A 15,200-nucleotide genomic window follows, 5' to 3' on the forward strand; every position below is an offset into this window, starting at 1 on the left:
CGGAGGGAATAGCTGCATTGTTTATATTCGGACATATTACCAGACACCCTGCCCTGATTAAAAGCAGTGGTTCGCGCTTTCAGTTTCACGCGAATGCTGCCATCAATCCACGGTTTCTGGTTTGGGAATGTTTTTATCGTTGCTATGGGAACGACATCTTCGACGCACGTTCTAATGAACTCGCACACCGAATCAGCGTATTCGTCAATATTTCCATCTGACGCAATACGAAACATGTCCCAGTCCACGTGATGGAAGCAGTCTTGGAGTGTGGAGTCAGCTTGGTCTGACCAGCGTTGGACAGACCTCAGCGTGGGAGCCTCTTGTTTTAGTTTCTGCCTGTAGGCAGGGATCAGCAAAATGGAGTCGTGGTCAGCTTTTCCGAAAGGGGGGCGGGGCAGGGCCTTATATGCGTCGCGGAAGTTAGAGTAACAATGATCCAAGGTTTTACCACCCCTGGTTGCGCAATCGATATGCTGGTAAAATTTAGGGAGTCTTGTTTTCAGATTAGCTTTGTTAAAATCCCCAGCTACAATGAATGCAGCCTCCGGATAAATGGTTTCCAGTTTGCAAAGAGTTAAATAAAGTTCGTTCAGAGCCATCGATGTGTCTGCTTGGGGGATATATACGGCTGTGATTATAATCGAGGAGAATTCTCTTGGAAGATAATGCGGTCTACATTTGATTGTGAGGAATTCTAAATCAGGTGAACAGAAGGATTTGAGTTCCTGTATGTTTCCTTCATCACACCATGTCTCGTTAGTCATGAGGCATACGCCCCGCCACTCTTCTTACCAGAAAGATGTTTGTTTCTGTCGGCGCGATGCGTGGAGAAACCCGTTGGCTGCACCGCCTCGGATTGCGTCTTCCCAGTTAGCCATGTTTCTGTGAAGCAGAGAACGTTGCAGTCTCTGATGTCCCTCTGGAATGCTACTCTTGCTCGGATTTCGTCAACCTTGTTGTCAAGAGACTGGACATTGGCAAGAAGAATGCTGGGGAGTGCTGCGCGATGTGCCCTTTTTCGGAGTCTGACCAGAACACCGCCTCGTTTCCCTCTTTTTCGGAGTCGTTTCCTTGGGTCGCTGCATGCGATCCATTCCGTTGTCCTGTTTGTAAGGCAGAACACCGGATCCGCGTCGCGGAAAACATATTCTTGGTCGTACTGATGGTGAGTTGGCGCTGATCTTATATTCAGTAGTTCTTCTCGACTGTATGTAATGAAACCTAAGATGACCTGGGGTACTAATGTAAGAAATAACACGTAAAAAAACAAAAAACTGCATAGTTTCCTAGGAACGCGAAGCGAGGCGGCCATCTCAGTCGGCGCCGGAAGTCTTTTAAGTCTTTTATCTTAGGAACGATTAACAGTGGTTGCGGTAGCCCTCCTATCACAGCTTCTCAGGAAATGGCTGGAAACGCCGTCCACAGGAAATGGATGGAAAACTCCGTCCACAGATGGATGTACCCTCAATTACAATGACAGATGGCCAGATCAATGCGAACAGGCTCTTGTCGCAGTGGCACAGATGTAGATTGGTGGATTTGGTGGATTCTTTTTTGAGTCAGTCTGAACTAGATTCAGAATTTGAGGTGATGGGTTAGGTTGGATTAAATTCATTAGGTCTGCAGTAGCTATTTGAGGTGATGGGTGAGGTTGGGTTAAATTCATTAGGTCTGCAGTAGTTGTTTGAGGTGAAGGGTTAGGTTGGATTAAATACATGAGGTCTGCAGTAGTTGTTTGAGGTGATGGGTTAGGTTGTATTAAATACATTAGGTCTGCAGTAGTTGTTTCTGTTCAACTGTTCCATTGGTTAATATGCATTCTGACAACATAAACACACCATTTAATTTACATCTGCATCTTCAGAGATAGACAGCTCAATTATATTAGACCTCTATAGTGTCATTATATTAGACCTCTATAGTGTCATTATATTAGACCTCTAGTGTCATTATATTAGACCTCTATAGTGTCATTATATTAGACCTCTACAGTGTCATTATATTAGACCTCTAGTGTCATTATATTAGACCTCTATAGTGTCATTATATTAGACCTCTATAGTGTCATTATATTACACCTCTAGTGTCATTATATTAGACCTCTATAGTGTCATTATATTAGACCTCTATAGTGTCATTATATTACACCTCTATAGTGTCATTATATTACACCTCTATAGTGTCATTATATTACACCTCTATAGTGTCTTTATATTAGACCTCTATAGTGTCATTATATTAGACCTCTAGTGTCATTATATTAGACCTCTATAGTGTCATTATATTAAACCTCTATAGTGTCATTATATTACACCTCTATAGTGTCATTATATTAAACCTCTAGTGTCATTATATTAAACCTCTATAGTGTCATTATATTAAACCTCTAGTGTCATTATATTACACCTCTATAGTGTCATTATATTAAACCTCTAGTGTCATTATATTACACCTCTATAGTGTCATTATATTAAACCTCTAGTGTCATTATATTAGACCTCTATAGTGTCATTATATTAAACCTCTATAGTGTCTTTATATTAGACCTCTTAAGTGTCATTATATTAGACCTCTAGTGTCATTATATTAGACCTCTATAGTGTCATTATATTAGACCTCTATAGTGTCTTTATATTAGACCTCTATAGTGTCATTATATTAGACCTCTATAGTGTCATTATATTAGACCTCTATAGTGTCTTTATATTACACCTCTATAGTGTCATTATATTAGACCTCTAGTGTCATTATATTAGACCTCTATAGTGTCATTATATTAGACCTCTATAGTGTCATTATATTAGACCTCTAGTGTCATTATATTAGACCTCTATAGTGTCATTATATTAGACCTCTATAGTGTCATTATATGAAACCTCTATAGTGTCTTTATATTAGACCTCTATAGTGTCATTATATTAGACCTCTAGTGTCATTATATTACACCTGTATAGTGGCATTATATTAGACCTCTAGTGTCACTATATTACACCTCTAGTGTCATTATATTAGACCTCTATAGTGTCATTATATTAAACCTCTATAGTGTCTTTATATTAGACCTCTATAGTGTCATTATATTAAACCTCTATAGTGTCTTTATATTAGACCTCTATAGTGTCATTATATTAGACCTCTATAGTGTCATTATATTAGACCTCTATAGTGTCATTATATTAGACCTCTATAGTGTCATTATATTAGACCTCTATAGTGTCATTATATTAGACCTCTATAGTGTCATTATATTAGACCTCTATAGTGTCATTATATTAGACCTCTATAGTGTCATTATATTAGACCTCTATAGTGTCTTTATATTACACCTCAATAGTGTCATTATATTACACCTCTATAGTGTCATTATATTAGACCTCTATAGTGTCATTATGTTACACCTCTATAGTGTCATTATATTACACCTCTATAGTGTCATTATATTAGAACTCTATAGTGTCTTTATATTAGACCTCTATAGTGTCATTATATTAGACCTCTAGTGTCATTATATTACACCTCTATAGTGTCATTATATTAGAACTCTATAGTGTCATTATATTAGACCTCTATAGTGTCATTATATTACACCTCTATAGTGTCATTATATTAGACCTCTAGTGTCATTATATTAGACCTCTATAGTGTCATTATATTAGACCTCTATAGTGTCATTATATTAGACCTCTATAGTGTCTTTATATTAGACCTCTAGTGTCATTATATTAGAACTCTATAGTGTCATTATATTAGACCTCTATAGTGTCATTATATTAGACCTCTATAGTGTCATTATATTAGACCTCTAGTGTCATTATATTAGACCTCTATAGTGTCTTTATATTACACCTCTATAGTGTCATTATATTAGACCTCTAGTGTCATTATATTAGACCTCTAGTATCATTATATTACACCTCTATAGTGTCATTATATTACACCTCTATAGTGTCATTATATTAGACCTCTAGTGTCATTATATTAGACCTCTAGTATCATTATATTACACCTCTATAGTGTCATTATATTAGACCTCTATAGTGTCATTATATTAGACCTCTAGTATCATTATATTACACCTCTATAGTGTCATTATATTAGAACTCTATAGTGTCACTCATCTGACATTTCATTTATTTGTTTGTTTGTTCATTAAATTATTCTGTATTTTCTCCAATTGATCAGTCATGTGTTATTCATTCACACTGGTGACAGAGAGACGACCAAACTGAGCCCATGTTTCAAACTGAAATAATCTAAAGCCAGAGATGATTGCATTAAAATCCCTTCTGGATCTCTCCATTATTGGGAGTTTACCTGTGATATTCGGCAGAGGAAATCATTACCGAAATTGAATAGCAGCAGGCTTTACCCCGACCGACCGATTGCGCTCCACCGACCGTGCTGAGAGTCTGTTTGCGTCCCTAAATGGTCACCTTCACCACATAGTGCACTACGTTAGAACAGTGGCGACAGTGCTCTATATAGGGATTAGGGTGCCAGATGGAACGCAGTCTATGTCGTGGGGGGAAGACGACAGGGGGACAATCTGAATAATCTTCAATTCTCAGGGATTCTACATCAACTGTTCCGTTGAAACGATTATACCCCAACTGCATTATGGGACGGTATAATCATTCTGGAGTTGTATAATCGTCAAGCCTAGCCATAAAAACCCACTTAGCTCTCCGGCTCGTGTCCACAGCTGTAGCTCTAGTTTGAAATGTGAAATGCCACAGCTTGGCAAGGCTGTGTCTGTGTAAATTCTCGTTCCCCTAGCTTGGCTGGTTGACTGGTATCTGTGCCAGTAGTGTTTGCCTGTGTCTGAGGGTTAGGCTATATATCGAGCTGGTTTGTCGTGCACACACACACACATACACACAGACACACATAGACAAAGACAGTCTGGGACACATCCTGAGCTGGCTGCCTGGGCCCCCTGTCCAGTCTGGGGCACATCCTGAGCTGGCTGCCTGGGCCCCCTGTCCAGTCTGGGACACATGCTGAGCTGGCTGCCTGGGCCCCCTGTCCAGTCTGGGGCACATCCTGAGCTGGCTGCCTGGGCCCCTGTCCAGTCTGGGGCACATCTGCTCCTGAGCTGGCTGCCTGGGCCCCTGGCTGCCTGGGCCCCCCTGTACAGTCTGGGGCACATCCTGAGCTGGCTGCCTGGGCCCCCTGTCCAGTCTTGGGCACATCCTGAGCTGGCTGCCTGGGCCCCCTGTACAGTCTGGGACACATCCTGAGCTGGCTGCCTGGGCCCCCTGTACAGTCTGGGGCACATCCTGAGCTGGCTGCCTGGGCCCCCTGTCCAGTCTGGGGCACATGCTGAGCTGGCTGCCTGGGCCCCCTGTCTAGTCTGGGGCACATCCTGAGCTGGCTGCCTGGGCCCCCTGTCCAGTCTGGGGCACATACTGAGCTGGCTGCCTGGGCCCCCTGTCCAGTCTGGGGCACATGCTGAGCTGGCTGCCTGGGCCCCCTGTCCAGTCTGGGACACATCCTGAGCTGGCTGCCTGGGCCCCCTGTACAGTCTGGGGCACATCCTGAGCTGGCTGCCTGGGCCCCCTGTACAGTCTGGGGCACATCCTGAGCTGGCTGCCTGGGCCCCCTGTACAGTCTGGGACACATCCTGAGCTGGCTGCCTGGGCCCCCTGTCCAGTCTGGGGCACATCCTGAGCTGGCTGCCTGGGCCCCCTGTACAGTCTGGGACACATCCTGAGCTGGCTGCCTGGGCCCCCTGTACAGTCTGGGGCACATCCTGAGCTGGCTGCCTGGGCCCCCTGTACAGTCTGGGGCACATCCTGAGCTGGCTGCCTGGGCCCCCTGTCCACCACAGTTTCTCCACTGTCAGAAACTAGACCACTGTTCAATCATAACCAGTCATAAAGTCCTTTGGATGATATTGTGACATAACTTCAACTACAGCTGTTCAAACGGTAAACATTGTCCCAGTGATTACATTATCCCAAGAAGGTGTTCTCACGGCTGCACAATTAGTGCTATTTTGACTAAATCGTTTTTGTCCTGAACGAGCACAGTTGGCAGCATATCTGGACGATTGTGGGCCAGAAAAGGCTCTCAGTAAAACTAAGTTTGTACTAAATTGTAGACTTTGATGTAGTGATGTTTTAAACTCCTTAATATTTGTGTCCGCAGACGTCATCTGCACAAATCAGTGGATCACCCTGCGTTGGGAGGCCTAGCAGCCCTGATGGAGGACCCTGGTACATCACTGGACCACGGAGGGTTTGAGTGGGAGCCGGCCGCCAAGTCAGTGTGTAAAACAACTCCAATCTTTCGCTCCGTCCTTTCTACCAGCACCGTAAGTGTTCCTCGGGACTTTGAGCCTAAACTAAAGTACCTTCCGGTGGTATTACTCTATTAAGGTCATGTAAGACCTCTTGCTTCTGTGTCTGAAGCCGAACATTCAGGGCAATGTTTTTTTTTGTTGACACATTTACATATGGAGTATCAGATTGTTTATCATTTTACATTTTTTTATTTTACTTTTATTTAACCATGCAAGTCAGTTAAGAACAAATTCTTATTTTCAATGACGGCCTAGGAACAGTAGGAACAGCCTGTTCAGGGGCAGAACGACAGATTTGTACCTTGTCAGCTCGGGGGTTTGAACTTGCAACCTTGCGGTTACTAGTCCAACGCTCTAACCACTAAGCCCATATCCTCTCTCAAGATCAAACTATTTTACAAACAATCTTCATCAGATATCCTGTAAAAAAATACAATCTAATTCTGTCATGGCTTTTTACCTTTTTTCTTATCTACATCTTCTTTCATCAAAATCTTTGGGAATATAGTCTTTCGAATTCCTTCGAGGGTCGATCTAAATCACTTTTGAATCCAACTCATTTTACATTTCCTGTCCAAAATCGTGTTGCTTCCTGACATGTTTTTATGAACTCTTCATTGAGCAGTGATGTCATCTGTTCTTGTTTTTCTGTTTTTATCTAACACCATTATATAATCACAAACTTAGCAGAAACAGCACCCGGGGAACTTGCTGGTGGTAGGCAGCTAATGATCATGTGCAGAGGATGCAGCCAAGCTGTGTTTTGTGAAAAGCTCATGGGTAAAGAATGAGTTGAAATGATCAGCACAATGACCGCTGGCAAGATTCCAACACATACTGTATCAGTTTATTTTGACTTCAATTCAGCTGTATTTCTTGAGCTCAAGCATATAAGTACTAGTTATTTTCATCAAAACAATACTTTTCATTGACTGTTTATGGATTGCTATTGGCCCAGCATTGCAGCAGTATTAGAGACTTAGGCGATAGTGATCGGTCAGATCTAAAAGACTTACTTTCTTTTGAAAGTGGCATTTCCTAGGGTCTTTATTACTGGGAATGTATGTGATTTTAAACACAGCTCAGCTCCGTTTGTTCGTTGACTCATTGTCTCAGGCTCGCTGAGGCGTGAGATACATTTAATTTCTCTCCAGTGATCATTAAATTATGCTAATTACTCCCCAGATGTTTTTCATCACAGACCACAGGGTTGGTAATTGAAATGCAATAAGCTATAGACCAACGGTGCTTTGCATTCTAAACACAACCTTTTTTTTTGAGGATTATCTCAAATTGGTTACCTAACGTGGCAATATTACTACGTTTTTTCCACTTTGTGTTCATTTTCAAGGATTTTTAATTAAATTAACCGTCAATGGAAGTAGATTAGTCCTAATTTTAATACGGATACGTTAGCAATAGTTTAGAAACTGTTTAATTTCTGCGGAATGTTTGATATTTCCTCCCAATCACTGCAACCCACACAGGGAAATGTGGGTATGAATAGAACAACCACACTGATTAACTCCCAGGTAGTTTGAATACTGAATATGTGCCAAATATTAAAACGGCTTCTCCACTGTTACATATTCCAAATGGACTTAACAAAATGGTGGGTGTTTAGGGTTGCTTTCAGTGTAACTATTGGTTACTTTGGGTAACTAGTGTTCTGATAGCCAGCAGAAGCACACTGACTGTTAGGATAGTACTTGAGGAGCAAGATTGAATCGATTCAAGAATATTTGTCAGTGGCCTGTGATGGGTGGTTTTGTTTTGATGTTTTCCCCTGGGGTTTTCAGTGTTAGTTATGGTCTGATGTTGCAGCCTGGGGACTGGATTATCTGAAAAAGACTTAATCAATCTACTATGAGTGATTTGCAATCGATAGGTAAAGAGAGATTATAATCTGTTTGGAGGGAATGAATTTGAGTGACCCAAACATTCAATCATTTGGTATCTCTTAGTTATCTTCAGCAGGAAAAACATGTATTTTATTCTTGTATAGTCCTTAGCAACCGCTCTTACTCTTTTAGAGTAAAAAAAACCTGCAGTCTAGTTTACAAAGCTGGTATGTGTACACTATTCTAAAGTACATTAAGTTTGGCCTCACAGACATGTAGCGTGTATTCAAGATTGACTACACAATAAAAGCTTGTTATGGGCTTCTAGCCCCGAGAAAACTCTTAAACAATCTCAATTATGGGAAGAAAAGGAACATGCCAATAACGGTAACTGGCTCTGGGTTTGAAGAAGTTATTGTCTTTTTCTTGCAATTTACGACTCTAATGATGCACTTATGTTGCCCGCTCTTCCCTTTTTCTTACACCTTACCTACTTAAGGAGGAAATCTTGATTGGTAAGTGGATGCTATCCGCAGACGTAGGGATTTACTGTACCTTAGGGTTCGCTGCAGGCTAATTCCTTTCTTCTTGCAGGGAAAACAATCTGTCCTATTCTGAGGACTTTCTAAGTTAGACTGATGGGATATCTCTGTCTGCAGTCCTTTTCATTTCCACATAATACCCATTTTGTGATGTTTGTTCTATTGTTCGTTAAAACAGGCTTTGTAATGGGGCCGTTGTTGTTCCTCCTCTTGTACTTCTCTCTTTCTCTCACTGGATTTAGTTAAGCTGTTGCTAGTTTCTACTCACACACTAGTAACTCTTCGTTCTGTTATTTTGTTCTTCCTTTCATATATTTGTTTCAGTTCAGTTAATAAAAAAAAATATATGTAAAATAAATCTTTCAATTTGGTTCAGTTTAGTTTTACTTTCCAAGTTATTCGCATGACACAAATTTGCATGACGTCTATAATCTTTTCAAGTTCTCTGTCCCCCCCTAAAAAAAATATATATATATAAATATTCTCTGTGTTTTGGAAGGGAAATACATGCCTTTGTAGAGTATTCCCAATGCATCATACAGGTAGTTGCTTATTGAACTAAACGAAAAAGAAAAAAAACATCTCTGGAAGTAAAGATGGTCTTTTTGTCTGTTTACAGGTCTTACAGTCAAAACCTGGCGGTGAGGTTTTAAACACAACAGTGATTCTCCGTCACACTTTGTCCAATCAGAGCAAAGGACCACAGGATTACGATTCCGGGAACGACACGTCTTCCCCACCATCGACCAAAACCGGCATTTCACAGTCAAACGTCACCGGCGACAAAAAGGTCCTATGCCGTGCGCCGGCTTCACCAGAGAAACTGAGGTACAGGGACGGAGACAACGCGTCCGACTCTGGGAACTCTGTGACCAGCTACGCTTCCCTGTGTAAACCTCTGCATGTGGAAGGTGGCTTGCCTACTGCTACTTTCAACGGGAATGGCAAGAGGTGAGCTTCCCATCCTTGAAGAATATCGTACTGTAGGTGATGAAAAGTGCTACTTGAAGTCAAAGGACCAGAAATGTTCCTTGATTTACTGTTTTCTCAAAATGTAATCCATCCATATACATAGTGTATATTTTCACAATTGCAGCAGACATTGATGGAATTCCACTGTTATCATTGCAGTGACCCGGTGAAGACTTCAGGATGTGGGGCCAAGGTGGGGAGACCTCAGAAGACTGCCTCCATCTCTCCGTTGAGGACGGTGGCCTCTTCACGTAAGAGGACTAAAACCATCTCCTCCAGCAGCAGCAGCAGAAGCAGGAGTAGATCCTCTGGGAGCTCCAGACACTCTGGACGCTACTCTCGAAGCCGATCACTGTCATCTGCCAGGTTGGTTTCATTTAGGTTTTAATGCACTTCACTGACACCTCCAGCAGCCACTTGACATAATGTGTACTTTCGCTGAGCTCCATTGAAGTAAATGTGTTGTGCTTTGTCTTAAGGTCATACTCCCGTTCACCGAGCTACTCAGCTGGTTTGAGAAGGAAAGGAAGTGGTAGGTCCAGAGGAAGATACTCCAGGAACAGTGAAGACAGGTAATAAAAAGTTTTGCCTATCTACTCTAGCTCAGATAACGACTTCTGGCACTACTATTGTACTAGCATGATGATAGCAGAAGGTGCTAGTATGGTGGGTCTAAAATATATCCAAATGATAGAATTGCTAATGAGAGATGCCATCTGATATTGGTAGGGTCCGAGAGAGGAAGAGGGACCCCAGCTCCTGTGAGAAGGGTGTGAAACACAGCAGTCGGAAGCATAGCGGGAAGAGGCAAAAACCCAGGTCCTACTCTCCCATGAGAAAAAGGAGGAGAGATTCACCCAGTCACCTGGAAGCCAGGAGGATAACCAGGTCTGCTATTCTCTTTTCAGCTGATACACTTTCACATGTTTGTGACACATGCTTTTATTATTTTATTCTTTCATTTTACTTGGTAAAAACGTATTCATTCTAACCACAGACTCAATCCTGATTCGCTCCTAACTGAGTCCCTCTTCTTTTAACCATCAACAATGGCCCCCAGTTTAACTCAGAGACTGTTGAAGGACTGGGCTGTAAAAGGAAGGCAATAAACCTGATTCATTGTCTACTAGTCTCAACAAGCTATAATGGATCAAGCGAGACAGTCTATTCGGAAAGTATTCAGACCTCTTGACTTTTTCTACATTTTGTTACTTTTCATCCTTATTGTAAAATTGATTAAATCATTCCCCTCCCCCAATCATTAACCTACACACAATACCCCATAATGACAAAGAAAAAACAGATGTTTTTATTTAACATTGTTGCTAATTTATAAATAAATAAAAAACGGACATACCACATTTACATAAGTATTCAGACCCTTTACTCTGTACTTTGTTGAAGCACCTTTGGCAACGATTACAGCCCCGAGTCTTCTTGGGTATGACGCTACAAGCTTGGCACACCTGTATTTGGGGAGTTTCTCCCATTCTTCTCTGCAGATCCCAGGTTGGATGGAGAGTGTCGCTGCACAGCTATGTTCAGGTCTCCAGAGATGTTCAATCGGGTTCAAGTCTGGGCTCTGACTGGGCCACAAGGACATTCCCGAAGCCACTCCTGCGTTGTTTTGGCTGTGTGCTTAGGGTCGTTGTCCTGCTGGAAGGTGAACCTTCGCCCCAGTGTGAGGTCCTGAGCACCGAGCAGCAGGTTTTCATCAAGGAGCTCTCTGTACTTTGCTTCTTTCATATTTCCCTCAATCCTGACTAGTCTCCCAGTCCATGCCGATGAAAAACATCCCCACAGCACCACCATGCTTCACCGTAGGGATGGTGCCATGTTTCCTCCAGATGTGACTCTTGGAATTCAGGCCAAAGAGTTTGATCTTGGTTTCATTAGACCAGAGAATCTTGTTTCTCATGGTCTGAGAGTCCTTTAGGTTCCTTTTGGCAAACTCCAAGCGAGCTGTCATGTGCCTTTTACTGAGGACTGGCTTCCATCTGGCCACTCTACCATAAAGGCCTGATTGGTGGAGTGCTGCAGAGATGTTGTCCTTGTAGAAGTTTGTCCCATCTCCACAGAGGAACTCTGGAGCTCTGTCAGAGTGACCATCGGGTTCTTGGTCACCTCCCTTACCAAGGCCCTTCTCACCAACTGCTCAGTTTGGCCGAGCGGCCAGCTCTAGGAAGAATCTTGGTGGTTACAAACTCCTTTCATTTAAGAATAATTGAGGCCACTGTGTTCTTGGGGACCTTCTATGCTGCAGACTTTTTTTAGTACCCTTCCCCAAATCTGTGCCTCAACACAATCCTGTCTCGGAGCTCTAAGGATAATTCCTTAGACCTCATTGCTTTGTTTTTGCTCTGACATGCACTGTCAACTGTGGGACCTTAAATAGACAGGTGAGTGCCTTTCCAAATCATGCCCAATCAATTGAATTTACCACAAGTGAACTCCAATCAAGTTGTAGAATTGTGTTAAGGATGATCAATGGAAACAGGATGCACCAGAGCTCAATTTCGAGTCTCATAGCAAAGGGTCTGAATACTTATGTAAATAGGGTAGTTCAGTTTTTGCTTTGTCATTATGGGGTGTTGTGATGTCATTATGGGATATTGTGACGTCATTATGGGGTATTGTGACGTCATTATGTGGTATTGTGACGTCATTATTGGGTATTGTTTGTAGATTGATGAGGAAGATGTTTTGTTTAATCCATTTTTAGAATAAAGCTGTAACGTAACAAAATGTGTAAAAAGTCAAGGGGTCTGAATACTTTCTGAAAGCAGTGTAAATGAAACAGTTATGCTCATGATTATGCATTGAAATATTCACAGTATAATGTTGTTTCAAGGTGTGAGAGCTGTATCTAAAATACCTTTCTCCTGACCTGAATACGAGCTGAAATCCTTTTCTGAAGAAAGAGTAACATAACAATCCAGGCATGATTACTTAGGCCGGTATCAATCAATGTGGTGTTCACCCTGTATGTTTTAAGAACAAGCTATGATTTCATGACAATATCCAATTTCCAATGTCCATGAGAGGAATGTGGTTAGCACCTCCGATTCAGCATAAACATTCAGAATGAAACCGCAATGCATGTTTTCCAAAGTCTTTGCAGTTGATTGAATTTAAACTTTATTTTCTTATTTTTTATGTGTTTAGTCCAATCCCTCTCATGCTAACCATCTCTCAGTGCCAGGAAGAGACCCATCCCCTACTTCCGTCCCAGTCCTTCGTCCAGCAGTCGCTCTACCAGCGTATCCTCTTGGAGCAGCCTCTTCACAAGGAGTCGCAGCCCCAGCCCCAGCCCTGGCCTCTGCCTCAGCCGATCCAGGAGTAGAAGCCGAGGAAGAAGTAGGAGTTACTCCTCCTACAGGAGCTACAGTCGCAGCTCGTCTTGGAACTCCATCTTTGGGAGTCGAAGCCGGGGTCGGAGCTATGACTCGTTGGATGGTTACAGCAAGAACAAGAACCGGCGCTGACTGAGGAAGAGGAGACTGACTTATCAACAGACTGAGGAAGAGGAGACTGACTTATCAACAGACTGAGTTAGCAACAGACTGAGTTATCAACAGACTGAGGAGGAGACTGCACTATGATTCCCCAAGTCAACAGGAGAACAGCGAAAGTATGGGGACATGTTTTCCTCTCTTTGCATCATTCCATGTTAGATTTCTGAGCCAGAACCTTCAAGCTATTGTTTTTACCATACATTGAATTGCTTGGCAGATGAATTACCATTTGAATTGTAGCAGTGCTGTTCACATTACCCAGACAGAAACCACTGGAAATAGATTGATTGAATTTTGTCTTTCGTTCATTTTTGTCCATCCCCAGTGGATTTGTAATGTCCAGAGACAGTTTGGTCCATCCCCAGTGGATTTGTAATGTCCAGAGACAGTTTTGTCCATCCCCAGTGGATTTGTAATGTCCAGAGACAGTTTGGTCCATTCCCAGTGGATTTGTAATGTCCAGAGACAGTTTTGTCCATGCCCAGTGGATTTGTAATGTCCAGAGACAGTTTGGTCCATCCCCAGTGGATTTGTAATGTCCAGAGACAGTTTGGTCCATCCCCAGTGGATTTGTAATGTCCAGAGACAGTTTGGTCCATCCCCAGTGGATTTGTAATGTCCAGAGACAGTTTGGTCCATCCCCAGTGGATTTGTAATGTCCAGAGACAGTTTTGTCCATCCCCAGTGGATTTGTAATGTCCAGAGACAGTTTTGTCCATCCCCAGTGGATTTGTAATGTCCAGAGACAGTTTGGTCCATCCCCAGTGGATTTGTAATGTCCAGAGACAGTTTTGTCTTGTGACACTCTTCCTCTGACGTCCATGAGTGAAATGAAGAATGAAGGAGCACCGTTCATTTTTACCCTCTGATCAACTCTTCATTTCATAACAACTCTTACGTTTAATTTATGATCTGGGATGTGCACTAGAAAGGTCTTTTGGGACAATTTCAGTAGGTTTGTGAATGTGTGTATTTTCAAACGGCGTGTTTTTCAGGAAGAGTAGGAAAAGTGTGTTGCTTCTCTGATCCCAGCTCTTCAGAAGGTAGAACACAAACATTCCTCCTCTGAGAAATGGAGGAGGAGGAGGAGGAGGTAGGAGGAGGTGGTCCCGGTGGTAAACAAACTGCTTGTCAGCTCAAATGCCAGTTTTATTTATCCTCTGATCAAGTGGAAACTATTTGAAATGTCATTCCTTGTAAAATGATGGTGAATTAACATATCACTCTGCAGAAGGCCAAGACTGAGAAATGGGTTTGTCATGATCCAGAAATCCTGAAAATGCCCAGGAAAGCATTATTTTCCCTAACAACCCCAAATGACACTGAACAATTTGGATATCTAAATTGCAACACCTGGGGTAGGGGTTAAATGACAATTTAAACACTGATTAATATGTAGGTTGTCATATTTTTTTCATTCATCTTGGTGGTTATCTACTCATGTATTTATTTATGGTTGATCTTTATGTGTTCTATGTGTTTTATGTGTTCTATGCGTTCTATGAGTTCTATGTGTTCTATGTGTTCTATGAGTTATATGAGTTCAATAACTTCTATGGGTTCTATGTGTTCTATGAGTTCTATAAGTTATATGAGTTCTATGTGTTCTATGTGTTCTATGAGTTATATGAGTTCAATAAGTTCTATGGGTTCCATGGGTTCTATGTGTTCTATGAGTTCTATGAGTTCTATTCCTTTGACTAAAACTTGAATAAGAGACAGTGTTGAAATGTTTTACTTTTCCTTTTGACAGAGAGGAAATTCAACATTGGATGAATCTACTATTATATATAACGGTCTGAAATAGCATTGTAACCTAATTTGCTTGAATTGAATGAGTTTGGTATTTCAGAACCTCATCGGTCTCGTTTTGTTGTCTGTCCGAAGGACAATATAAAAAATGTTTGTGTCCTGCAGACTTGTAACGTGTTTACAATCATATTTCTGCATTTGTGTCACCTCTCAGTAATGGTATCTGTTTGTTTCTATGCAACACCATTATGCCACTGGGGTTCTAATATGT

General features: G+C 41.9%; 1 protein-coding gene across 1 annotated transcript in view; it reads left to right on the top strand.

The window, feature by feature from the left end:
- Positions 1-14,264, top strand: part of LOC115126720 (serine/arginine repetitive matrix protein 4-like) — a 149,742-nt gene extending 135,478 nt beyond the window's left edge. The window contains exons 7-12 of the mRNA XM_065026821.1: positions 6,154-6,319; positions 9,310-9,641; positions 9,822-10,028; positions 10,142-10,234; positions 10,392-10,550; positions 12,859-14,264. Of these exons, the coding sequence (XP_064882893.1) occupies positions 6,154-6,319; positions 9,310-9,641; positions 9,822-10,028; positions 10,142-10,234; positions 10,392-10,550; positions 12,859-13,147 (1,246 nt within the window). The 3' untranslated portion in view covers positions 13,148-14,264. The remainder of the gene's footprint in view (positions 1-6,153; positions 6,320-9,309; positions 9,642-9,821; positions 10,029-10,141; positions 10,235-10,391; positions 10,551-12,858) is intronic.
- Positions 14,265-15,200: the final 936 nt, after the last annotated feature.

Source organism: Oncorhynchus nerka, linkage group LG13, assembly GCF_034236695.1.
Source record: "Oncorhynchus nerka isolate Pitt River linkage group LG13, Oner_Uvic_2.0, whole genome shotgun sequence".
Classification (NCBI taxonomy): domain Eukaryota; kingdom Metazoa; phylum Chordata; class Actinopteri; order Salmoniformes; family Salmonidae; genus Oncorhynchus; species Oncorhynchus nerka.